Here is a 13,234-nt window from a genome sequence, read left to right as displayed (position 1 = left end):
CATCAGTAGTAATCTCCAACATTGCTTTAATAAACAACATTACAAATGTTGTTTACAATGAATGTCAGGTAACTTGTTTTAAAAAGTGTAATAATCCTCTCCGTAATCTTTTAGTTTTTAACAGTCTTTTCCCATTTCAGACCATGAGTAGTAATATAGAAAATGACAATACATAGTCTTTACGCTGTAGTGCATTTCAATGTACCCTACACCATACTAAAGTGGATTTCAGTGTGCCTAGTACTTGACTGTACTGTATTTGTGTGAACAGTACCAGATTGTACTGGTTTTCATCGTGCCCATTGTCAGACTGTAGTGCATTTCACTGTACCACTACTGATAGTGTTGGATTTATTCTGTGCCCACTATCTGCTTGTAATGAGTTTTGTTGATGTCACTAAGTTATTGTAACAAATGTTTAAATGGAGAGAGATATGGCTGTCCAGTAACTGTAATACAAGGGCAAAGCTTGGGAGGTGCTGTACATGCTTTGCAAATCTAAGCACTGATGAAGAGTGTGTTAACATTTCAGGTTGATAAATTTTCTTTCAGAGCGCCACACTGTGTGATATGTTTTTAACTAAACTGGTTGATGCCTAATGACTATTTTGCATTTTCACATGTGTTATTGTCATCTTGTGCTCTCATATTCCTGAAGGAAGTTATCAAATTTTTTTTTTTCTTGTGCTCTGCCTTCTCAGTGTTAGGTCACAGTGGCAGGGTTATCACTCTGGCAAATCCCAGGGCCATAGCGAAGGGGAGAGAAAGCCCTCAAGGTATTGTGTGTTTAAGCACAAGGAAAGTAACCATTTCGAAGCTTGTGTTTTAGAAAGCTAACACCAAGAATAACACAGAAATTAACCTGTTACCGCATGTATTAACTGAGACCACTTGCTGTACCATCCTTATCTTCTATTCCACTCACCTAACTAACTTATGATGTGAAGGTGCTGGTGATGGACTGGTCTGGACAAAGTCAAAAATCACACGACACCGATTTATAGTCCAATAGGTTTATTTGAAACCACAAGTTTTCGGAACCCCTGCTCCTTCCTCAGGTAGGTGCCTGCGAAAACGTAGTTTCGAATAAACTGTTGGTTGGTCTGTAACCTGGTGTTGTGTGATTTTTGACTAACTAACTTAGTTATACCTTTCAGCTTTTACTGAGTGAGTGAACTGATGTGAACATTAATCTCTCAATGACCACCATTAGGATAGGTTTTCCATATTTGTGTTCAACTGTCCTTGTAATATGAATAATATATTAAAGCTTGTATCGGTAAACACCAACTCATGACCAGCCTTTTCTTCCCCATGTTAACATTCCGTCTTATCAATTGATTTATATTGAAAATTGCCTGCATAAATTTATTACTGTAATTCCACCTTCTTGCCAGTGGAGGTGATAGAGATGCATGATTTACACCCCAATTCCTCAGTCTGTACTTCAGAATGCTGTAAGTTCCTTGCTGCTAATGCTAATGTTGTAATTTATTGTATTTCATTATGAAAAATATTGGAAAATAATGTATTAAGTAAATTGAGTTTTCATCTTAATGTCATCAATGAGATTTGTGTATATTTGTGCAATTATTGCCCTGCCCTCGAAATCTCCTTCACTGGCAGACTGCTCAGTTAAACAGTATTTATGACACAAACTGATTGTTTGGTCCAAATGTTTCAAGCCTTTATTCGTCCTTCCTCCTTTTACTGTTCCTTATCTGCATTTATCAGGTTTCCCATAAATGCATCAGTGCTGTTATCTCAATTACTCCTTGTGATAATTAGCTTTGTATTCTAACTACTCTCTGTTAAAGATATTTCACCTGAATTTTCTGTTGGATTCCTGGACCATTTTGATTTTATTTTATGATTCCTTGTTGTGTCTTCATGTGAAAGTGTCATTTCTACATCTATCCCCACCCAACCTTTCCATAATCTTAAAAACTGTAGTCAGGACACTCTTTAGTCATCTTCAGAAAATGACTCTCCGGCCTTTTCTATCTTTCCCAATTGAGGTATAATATGGCGCCTCAATTCTCTTATCAACATTTTTTTTCTGAGCACTCACCACATATGGTTATGGAGACCAGAACTGCTCTCCAGATCCAAGTATGGTTCATCCAAGGTTCTGTACAACTTTACTGTGCCTCCACTATTCTTAATTCATGAATAGATCTACCTGAGTATTTGTTTTTATGGATTTGGTAACCTAAGTTAATTTAGAATTTATATTGAAAATCAGTTAGTAGCGATGGGACTTAATAGCAACTAGTCAGATTCCCAATTAAGAATGCATCAGCAATGTGATGATTCCCAGAAACTATTCAACCCATGTAATTAAGCTGTCTTTAGAGATTCAGAAAATCTAGAACAGATTGAAGATCAATAACTTGAAGTGCAGATTACACTGCTAATTGTAGAGTCAGAAGAGGTATCACTGAACTTATAAATAAAAATGAAAGTACGGAGTGTAGAACATAGATTAAGAAAGTGAATGAACACTGATACAACTTTGAAAAACAGAGGCCCGTTATTCATTCATGAAATGTGGGCACCACTGGTTAGATCGGTATTTGTTGCTCACTCCTACAATGAGCAGTCTTGTTCAACTGCTGCAATTCATGGCGCGATGTGGAGGATTTGTACACCTACAGTGCTGCTAAGCATTAAGAATTTTGAACTATGCCAATGAATGTTTATATAATCCAAGCTTTCTGATGTGTAGCTTGGAGAGAAACTTGCAATTGACTTTGCTCTTGAGATTTGGTGGAGCTGCAACACACACCTGTCTTGTGCCTTGGAGATGGTGGACAGGCAGTGGGGAGTAAGGAGATGAGTCACTGAACTGCTGTTGTAACTGCAGTATTTATACAGATAGTCCAATTTTAATTAGTGCTCACTGCCAGGATGTTGATAGTGGGACATGGTGTTGAAGACGTTAAATGTCAAAGAGAGAGATGTTGTATCTTCATTTCAGTCTTCAATGACCTACTACTTCCTCTGAAATTGTGTACCCTGGTTCTAGCATCATGAGTAAGAGAACATCATTTTTGCATCCATCCTGTATGTTCTGTATAGGTTTGAAGTTTAAATGCGATCTCCTCTCAATCTTTGAAATTTTAGTGAAGAGATTCAATTTCCTCAATCTCTCCACATAAAACTATCTTGGGGATTAATATAATGAGCCCTTGTTGAAATCCTGCTGTTGCAATTATAATCTTCCCCAGAAAAGAAGACCAAAACCTTTCACAATACAGTAGCGCCTCGACATACGAACGACCCCGTTCACGAACAAATCTGTTTACGAACAGCATTGTACATAAAATTTTGCTTCAACATACATACAAAATTCAAGATATGAACGAAGGTACGAGCAGTTCGTCTTTGGCGCGTGCGCAGTTCGTCTTTGGCGCGTGCGCTGTGAGCGCTATCCGAACAATGGGAAAAATTGATTCAGTTCGCGAACTGGGTCCTGGAACGAATTAAGTTCGTAAGTCGAGGCGCTACTGTATTCTAGATTCTAGCTTCATCAAGACTCTATACAACTGTGACATCTTTACTTATGTACTCAAATCCCTTTGAAATGAATATAAATGTGCCATTTGCTGCCTTAATCGCTTACTACAGCGATATGTTTGTCGTGACACACTGACAAGGACGTCCAGATTGATTTGGACACCTGCACTTCCCAGCCCCTCACTGTTCAAGAAGTATTTTCCCTTTGTTTTTTTTTCTACTGAAGTGAATAACTTGATACTTACTCACACAATATTCCATCTGTCATGTACATGCTGAGTCACTTAGTTGTCCAAGTTCTTTTGAAGCTAACTTGCATTCCCAGTCAGTTTTGTGACATCAGTAAATTTGGAAATCTTATAATTGATGCCCACATACAAATCGTTTGCGTAGGTTCTGAGCAGTTGTGAATCTTGTACTCACCCTTCTGGCACCCCACTTATAACAATCTGCTATCTTAAGAATGATCTCTTAACTATTTGCAACTTTCTGTCCATTAAGCAATTCTAAAACCACAGTACATTTCCCAATCCCACAATTTAATTTTATTTATTATGTTCCATTTGGGGCTTGAGCAGATGACTTCGGAAGATCCAAATAAACAGCATCCACTAGTTCTCTTTTGATATGCTACAAGCAGCATCCTTAAAAAAAAATTTCCAAGTTTGTCAAACATGATTTCTTTTGACTCTACCAAAATTTGCTATTGTTTTCTAAATATTAAGTTATCACATCCTTTATATTACACTCTAATGTTATATGGAAAGTAGGGAATATAGCATCCCCATTGAATAAGGGAGGGAGACAGATAACCGGAAACAATGGACTATTAGTCTGAGGGAAGTGGGTTAAGGATGTTATAACTGGACAATTGGAAAATCCCAAAGTAATTGGGAAGAGTCAGCATGGATTTGTGAAAGGGAAATTCTATTCAACCAAATTATTGAAATTCTAGGAATAATGTGCTGTGGATAAAGGGGAACCCTGTGAGGTGTTGTCCTTTCATTTCCAGAAGAAATTTGACAATGTTCCAGAAAGATTATTATGCAATGTAGGAGATCATGGTCTAGGGGGAACGTACTCGTGTGGATAGAATATTTATTTCTGGCAGTCAGAGTCTAGATGAATGGCTTTTTTCAGATTGACAGAATATGATGAGGGTGGGATCTGTGTTGGCTCATCAAATTTTAAGAATGTATATCACTTGACTTAGGTGAAGGGATTAAAGGCTGGTCATACCCAGTTAGGTAGGAAAGTATGTTGTGAGAATGGCATAGCACGAATGCAGATTGATCTAGGTTGAGTGGGCAGGCAAAAATCTGACAAATGGAGTACAATTTAGGAAAATGTGATGTTAACTTTGCTGGGAAGAATAAACTAAAGTATTATATATGAGGTGAATAACTTCAGAATTTCGAGGTGCAGTGTCACCTGGTACACGAGACATAAAAAGTACGTAATCAAACAAACAAATTGAATATTATCCTATGTTATGAGAATAATTGGGCATAAAAATAAGGAGGTTATCTCAATACTGTATAGTTTTGGACCCCTTATTTGAAGAAAGATGTAAATGATTGGAGGTGGTTGAAAGGTTTACTAGGTTGATAACTGGAACGAGTAGGGTTTCTTATGAGGAAACAATGGACAGGCTGAACTTGTTTTCGTTGGAGTTTGGTAGAGCTAGAGGTGATTTGATTATTTAACAAAATAGTCATAGGGATATATGGCACAGAAAAGGCCCTTTGGCCCATTGTGACTGTGCCAGTCAAAAAAAAACACACCTAATATTCTAATCCCATTTTTCAGAATTTGTCTCATAGCCTTGTATGCCTAAGGATAGCAAGTGCACATCAAAATACTACTTAATACATAAGATCCTAAGCAGTCATGACCCAAATTCGCCATCTCATTGCCCACTGTCTGGAAGGAAGAGAGCATGCCAGGAGATCTGAGACCATAAGATATTGGAGCAGAATTAGGCCATTTAGCCCTATCAGCTTTGCCATTTGTTTTTCAACTCAGTTTTCCTGCCTTCTCCATATAAACTCTTGATTCCCTGACTAATCAAGAAATCATCTGTCTTTGTCTTCTGTATACTCAGTGGCTTGACCTTCACAGCCATTGTTCCTGCTTAACCTACTTCAGAATTAGCAGCTGAGTCAGGTTTTGTTGCCTCTGCTTGCCTCACATCTTTTCTGGGTTTAATGGGGAAGAAATTGTTGAAAGTATGAAGGTGATATTTCCTTAAGGCTTATCCCATTAACTTTAATGTTAACTTTCAAACTTTATCTGAAATAAAATGTTAAGAATTGTTTTCCTATTTTTAAAGCATTTCTTAATTTTGTCCTCCAAGAGAATATAAATAATTCTAATTCAGAAAAGTGGAGATATTAACAAAGCATTCATAGTTGTATGAATTCTCATGATTGGAACAGCGTTTTGGAACCTTGGTGATTCATTGTTGAGGTTTAAGTGCTCCACAAAAGTCCCACTCCAACACTGTGTAATCTGCAGTTACATCTCTCGTTCTCACCACCTGTATGCTCCATAGTGTCTGGGTCCAGATCCATAACGCCTGGGTCCAGATCCATAGCCCTGCACCGCACTGAGACAGGGAACTGGAGTGAATGATCCTGATGATTTCACTGCATTCTTCGTTTATGGTAATTTGAGAAGTGATAACTGAAAGGTAATAGTTTTGTTTCTTTCTCTTCTAGGAAAATGGGGCAGTATTCGAGGCAGTGGACGACTCAGTGCTTATTCCCTAAATTTAGATGTAGGAGTCCGGCTTGCAGGCAAAGAAACGTTGTCTCCACAGGCTAATGGGGGCCCATCAGAGTCTCATTACTTGCGCCAGTCACGCGCAGGCTTGTACATTATTGGAGAAAAGTCCCAGCTAAAGGTGTGTAAAATGAAAAACGAAATACTGTGGATGCTGAACAAACACAGAAAATGTGAACCCTCGGCAGGTCTGGCACTGTGGAGGGAGAAATATAATGTTAATGTCCCTAACTTTAGGCCAGGAGGCCTGGGTTCAAGACCTACTTGCCACAGAGTTGTGTAATAGCCCCTCTGAAGAAGTAGATTTTTTAAAACAAAGACAAACATGATTTCTTCAGAATTGAAAGGAGCTCAAAGGAGTGGTGAGGAACGGACAGTGTGGAAGTCCAGTGCAAAAGACAAAAAGGGTTGCTAATTGCAATGAAAGAGAAATAGAGCTGTCAAATGGCTATTAATGAGCCTGTGAAAGGGGGAGAAAACTGGGTCCTCTCTGCTGAGTACAAGTTCTTTAAGGCCCAAATCCCTGAATTTCTGGTTTGTCCCAGAATTTACTTGATCTTCAGTAAAGCCTTCAACAAAGTTTTGCATGGTAGACGAATTAATGAAGTTGGGTCACATGGGATTCAGGATGAGCTTGCCAATTGGATACATAATTGGCTTAACGGCTGGAGATAGTGTGATGGAGGAGGTTTGTTTCTTGGACTGGAGGCCTGTCACCAGTGGTGTTCAAAAGGGATCAGATCTGGATCCTCTTTTATTTGTCATTTTTGTAAATGATTTGGATGAGAATATAGAAGGCATGGTTAGGAAGTTCGTGGGCAACACTAAGACTGATGGCATAGTAGACAGTGAAGAAGTTTTCTAAGATTACGAAGAGATCTTGATGAAATAAATGGTCAATGGACTTAAAAATGGTGGATGGGATTCGATTTGGATAGATGCGAGGTATTGTCTTTATTGCTCAGTCCTTTGAGTGTAGGAGTTTAGAAATTATGTTGAGGCCGTATAGGGCATTGGTGTCCAGTTCTGGTTGTCCAGTTATTAGAAAGCATATTATTAAACTGGCGAGGGCTCAGAAGAGATTTACCAGGATGCTGCCTGGGTGTGGAAGGTTTGAGTTATAAAGAAAAGCTGGATGGACTGGGACATTTTCACTGGAGCATAGGAGGTCGAGAGGCGACCTGACAGAAGTTTATAAAATTATGTGTGGTAGAGATCGGGTTAATGGTAGGTGTCTTTTCCAAAAGGTGCGAAATTTCAAGACTCGGCATACTTTTAAGGTGAGAGGAGAAAAGATCTGAGGGGCAAAGTTTGTATACCTGTTGGTTTGCATGTAGAATGAACTTCCTGAGGAATTGGTGGATGTGGGCACAATTGCATCATAACATGCCTGAACAAGTTGATCAAAGGATTTTTAAAATATTTTTAAACAGGGAGCAAAACAAGATCCATTACAACAGTGGGAACTTGTCCCCATTGAGATACCTGATATCCGACATGTAAAGACCAGCTTTAAGAAGTTAATGAAGGCTTGCGTGCCAAGTTCTGCACCCGTTGATCCTAATCAGTCCTACTACCGTTTGTTGGAGGAATCTGAATGGCTCTCTCAGGTATTTCAGGGCACTCCCTCCTAACCTAACTGCATCCTCTCACCTGCCCTTTCCTAACTTATGCCTGATCTCTTGTCCCCTTCCACTTTCATCCTCTCATTCTCCTTTTATCCTGCTCTCATCACTCTATTTTTTTGTTGCTAGCTGCACCGGTTGCTTCAGGTCTCTGTATTGATTGTCGAATTATTGGACAATGGATCCTCGGTGCTGATCAGTCTGGAGGATGGCTGGGATGTAACCACTCAGGTACCTGCTGTCAGTTATCAAACTTTGTCCTGCAGGCTTAATAAAAAAAAGTCTTCACTGAGTGATTACCTCTGCATGTTGTAATTTTTTTGTATTTGTAAGTAAAAGGAATGTCGAGTTTTGAGAAAATTGAGGTTCTGGGTGTAGATTTGCTCGCTGCGCTGGAAGGTTCATTTTCAGAAGTTTCATCACCATACGAGGTAACATCTTCAGTGAGCCTCTGGATGAAGCACTGGTGGTGTAGCCTTCTTTCTATTTATATGTTTGGCTTTCCTAGGGTTGACATCACTTTCCTGTGGTGACATCATTTCCTATGGTGATGTCATTTTCTGTTCTTCTCAGGAGGTGGTAAATGGGATCTGGGTCAATGTGCTTATTGATGGAATTCCAGTTGGAATGCCATGCATCTAGGAATTCTCGTATGTGTCTCTGTTTGGCTTGTCCTAGGATGGGTGTGTTGTCCCAGTCAAAGTAGTGTCCTTCCTCATCCATCTGTAAGGATACTAGTGAGAGTGAATCATGTCTTTTTGTGGCAAGTTGATGTTCATGTATCCTGATGGTTAGTTTTCTGCCTGTTTGTCCAATGTAGTGTTTTTTTGCAGTTCTTGCAAGGTATTTTGTAAATGACATTAGTTTTGCTTGTTGTCTGTCAAGTTCTTTAACTGCTGTTTTAGTGTGTTGGTGGGTTTGTGTACTACCATGATGCCAAGGGGTCTGAGAAGTCTAGCAGTCATTTCCGAGATGCCTTTGATGTAGGGGAGAGTGGCTAGGGTTTCTGGGCATGTTTTCTCTGCTTGTTTGGATTTGTTGCTGAGAAATTTGTGTTCATTGGGTACCCATTCTTTTTGTGAATGCACTGTAAGTGATTTTCTGCGTAGCTCCTTTATGCTGCAGTGTGTGGTGGCTCATTGAAATAATGTTTTAATGCAGCTTCTTTTGTGGATGTTGGGTTGGTTGCTTCTGCAGTTCAGTATCTGGTCCTGGTTTGAGAATTTTGGCTAATCAGTAGGTGCATGGTGTGTTGGATCCATCCGGTTTCATTTTTTGGAAGTCAGTCTTATTTATTTCTCCACATTTCTAAAGTTGTTTGAGTAGGTCTGTGATTCGGTTCTCCAGTTGTGGAGTCGGGTCTATCGCCACTTGTTGGTAAGTGTTGGTATCTACAAGTAATTCATTTGCTTTCTCAATGTAGTCTCTTTGATTTAAAATGACTCTGGATTAGTGGTGCTGGAAGAGCACAGCAGTTCAGGCAGCATCCAAGGAGCAGCGAAATCGACATTTTGGGCAAAAGCCCTTCATCAGGACCATTCCTGATGAAGGGCTTTTGCCGGAAACGTCGATTTTGCTGCTCCTTGGATGCTGCCTGAACTGCTGTGCTCTTCCAGCACCACTAATCCAGAATCTGGTTTCCAGCATCAGCAGTCATTGTTTTTACCTCGTTGATTTAAAATGACTGTCAAGCGTCCTTTGTCTGGAGGTAGAATAACAATGTTTTTATTTTTTTTTTTAAAAGTCTTTCTAGTGCTTTCCTTTCTTGTGTATTAAGTGTGTTTCCTTCCGTTTTCCTGCTTAATATTGGTGTGACTGCCTGTCTGATGGTTTGCTGGGTTCCTTCTGTGAGTTGGTTGTCTTTCAGTGTTGTTTCCAATGCTACTCAGAAATATTTGCAAGGTTGCAAAATACCTTGCAAGAACTGTAACAAGCACTGCATTGGACAAACAGGCAGGAAAGTAGCCACCAGGATACATGAGCATCAACTAGCCACAAAAAGACATGACTCACTCTCACCACTATCCTTAGATATGGGTGAGGAAGAACACCACTTCGACTGGGACAATACATCCATCCTAGGACAAGCCAAACAGAGACACACACGAGAATTCCGAGAAGTATAGCATTCCAACCAGGATTCTATCAACAAACACATTGACTTGATCTTATTTACCAACCCATGAGAAAAAGAACTGGAAATAATATCACTGTAGGAAATGAAGTCACCACAGGAATTGACATCACCAACCCTAGGAAACCCAAACACACAAATAGAATGCGGGCTACACCACCAGTGCTTCATCCAGAGACTCACTGAAGGTGTTACCTAGTATGGTGAAGAAACATCTGAAAACGAACTTTCCAGCTCCAACAAGCAAACCTACATCCAGCAAAAGGAATATGTGTTTCTTTTGAATTCTCCTTATCTGTTGGAGTTGTTGATTGTTGGGATTTAGAGTGCATGGTCATGAGCTTTCTCACTACTTTTGCCTAAGGTGTCAATCTTGATGGTATGCTCTAGAATACCCACACATATGATTGGTGGTGTATGATTGCCCCAATGCAGGTATTTCCAGCACAAAAGACAGAAACTTTGACTATTACTGTTCACAGTACCCTATATTTGTCCATCTGCTGCCCTGACACAGAGCAGCAATGAGGATTCAGGCCTCCTTGATTAATCTAACTCACTATCTATGAGATTTATATTTATCCATCAGGCCACTGTTACCACAAGGAAGGCATTTCACAAATCGCTTACAACAAAACATTTATATTGGGCATTCTCCATGAGCTGTTCCTTGGTTCCAGCATGAATTATCCTTTCATTATTTGTTGATGGGGCACCTTACATAGAATAAGGAAAGACAGTAAATTATGAGAAGAGACAAACTGGGAGCTTGAAGATTGATGCTGCATCTGTAGCAAATATAATAAATGTTTGACTACTGGCAGTAACTATCAGACAAGTTGTATTTTATGGAATGGTTTTTTGGGTGGATCTACAAAATCTCAGCGGTATTGTAAGAAGATTTTGTATTTCCTAATCGATATTTATCCCTCAATCATGCTCTCATAGCTGTTTTGAAAGAGCTTAATGAGTGCAAATTGACTGCCATGTCCCCCATATAACGACAGTGACCATATTTTAAGAACTTTTAATTGGCTGTTAAATGCTTTGGGTTGCTTATATGGATGTGAAAGATGCTGTCCAATTACAAGTTGCTGAAAAGAGGTTTTATTTTCATTTAATTAAAATCTGCAAAAATTGAAAACATATACAAAATCTTAACTTGTGTGGACCATATCAGAATGCTGCAAACAGTTCTGATCTGTTTGTTTTAGAAAGGACATGGAGGCATTGGAAAAGGTACAAAATAAGGTTTGCAAGGATGATTTCAGAACTGAGAAGTTAATCTTCCTCAGAAGAATTAAACAAGTTGGAGCTTATTCTTTCCAGGTAACCTAACAGAAGCCTTCAAAATGATGAACTGGTCTGTTGGGTAGATATGGAGAAGATGCTTCCACTTGAGAAAAATCAAAGTTAAGCATTCTAAGATTATCATTAAGTTTTGCAATGTGGAATTCAAGTGAAACTTCTTTTCTAAGACTGGCTAGAATGTGGGACTTCTAGCACAAGGAACAGTTGAGACTAATAGAGTAAGATACAGTTAAGGGGAGTTTAGCTAAGCAAATGAGATAGAAGGGAAAAGGTTATGTTTAAAAGGGAGGGTTGACTTATGAGTTAAGAATTCCCACTAGCAGTCCCCCCAGTACAAATTTGCCATCTTATTTTGGAAACAGATTGCTGAATTACCTTTGAATTCTCTCCAGGTGGTGTCCTTGGTCCAGTTGTTGTCTGACCAGCATTACAGGACATTGGAAGGCTTCCGCCTTCTAGTGGAGAAGGAGTGGCTATCATTTGGGCATCGTTTCAGCCATCGTGGTGCGCAGACAATGGCCAGTCAGAGCAGTGGTTTCATCCCTGTTTTCTTGCAATTTCTGGACTGTGTGCATCAGGTACGTGCATTGTAAGGTAGCAGCTAATTCTTCGGCATCTCCACCGTGAAGTTAGATTGTACTGCAATGTAGCTAATCCATCAAGTAGATACACTCAATAATTTAGCATGAGTTTGTGGTTACTAATATAAAGTGAGGATCAGTGACTAAAATTGGAATTGAATTTCATTGATTTTTGTAACTAGCCCATTGAAGGAAGTTTGCTACATCCTTGTAGTCACAAACTTTACCAATTTTTGTTTTTTGTTACCTCATACGTAACAAGAACAAAAATAGATCCTTCAGTCTCATGAACTTGCTCCACCATTCAACTGATCTGAACAGGGCCTCAATTCCATTTTTACTGCCTTGCCTCTCCCCTCCCCAGATGCTGGACTTAGTTGTAGGTCAAATATCTGTCTACTTCCATTTGAAATATATTCTATAACCCAGTCTCTGTTACCCTCTTGAGTAGAGAATTCCAAAGATCAACAACCTTCTGCGAAGAAAAGATGTAATCTCGTCTCCTCCTTTAAGACCCTGTATTTTGAGTACTGTGCAAATACTATCTTGCCATTTTTCTGTGTTTTTGACTTGTGACTGAAATAGGAAAAGGACTGGCTTAAAAGCCAAGAATTGAAGGATTACTGTACTTTTCAAGAAAAACAAATTACCTGGCACTCATTTTAAATGACGTTTGTACAAGCAGGTAGGTGAAGGTCTAGTTACAGATAAGCTGGAGCCATGGTTCTCTGGATAATAGGGGAGGCCCTGTGGTATATATAGACTATTAATCCAGAAGCTCAGTTAATGTTCTATAGACTAGGGTTTGAATCCCACCACAGCAGATGGTGGAGTTTGATTTTGATTTAAAATAAAAATCTGGAATTAAGAATCTATTGATGACCAGAAAACCATTGTCAATTGTTGGAAGACCCCATATGGTTCACTAATGTCCTTAACGGAAGGAAATCTACCATCCTCACCTGGTCTGGCCTACATGTGACTCCAGAACCCACAGCAATGTGGTTGACTCTCCCTTGTCCTCTGAAATGGCCTAGCAAGCCATTCAATTCTACCAAGACGTACAAAGCCTTGAAGAAATGAAACCAGACAGTTCACCTGCCAGGGACCTAGGCCTCGGGAAAACACAATGACAGAAACAGCCCAGTCAACCCTGCAAGGTCAGTTAGAGACACTGGGTGCTGCAAAGTCTATGGGTCCTGCAGGAACTCCAGCAATAGTACTGAAGACTTGTGCTCCAAACCTACAGCTCCCCTAGCTGAGCTGTTCCAGTACAGTTA

General features: G+C 39.5%; 1 protein-coding gene across 2 annotated transcripts in view; it reads left to right on the top strand.

Annotated features, from left to right (window-relative positions):
* The window catches only part of sbf1 (SET binding factor 1), a 180,007-nt gene that overhangs the window by 148,017 nt on the left and 18,756 nt on the right, over window positions 1-13,234 (top strand). Inside the window, exons 30-34 of one of the 2 annotated variants that reach the window (XM_072562736.1) lie at window positions 702-776; window positions 6,240-6,424; window positions 7,737-7,913; window positions 8,058-8,159; window positions 11,766-11,951. In XM_072562736.1, coding sequence (XP_072418837.1) covers window positions 702-776; window positions 6,240-6,424; window positions 7,737-7,913; window positions 8,058-8,159; window positions 11,766-11,951 — 725 coding nt within the window. The remainder of the gene's footprint in view (window positions 1-701; window positions 777-6,239; window positions 6,425-7,736; window positions 7,914-8,057; window positions 8,160-11,765; window positions 11,952-13,234) is intronic. The other variant, XM_072562737.1, reaches the window with a different exon arrangement.

This window comes from Chiloscyllium punctatum, chromosome 44 (assembly GCF_047496795.1).
Source record: "Chiloscyllium punctatum isolate Juve2018m chromosome 44, sChiPun1.3, whole genome shotgun sequence".
NCBI lineage: Eukaryota > Metazoa > Chordata > Chondrichthyes > Orectolobiformes > Hemiscylliidae > Chiloscyllium > Chiloscyllium punctatum.
The sequence above is the reverse complement of the archived record's forward strand: the minus strand, read 5'-3'. Positions and strand labels throughout refer to the sequence as shown.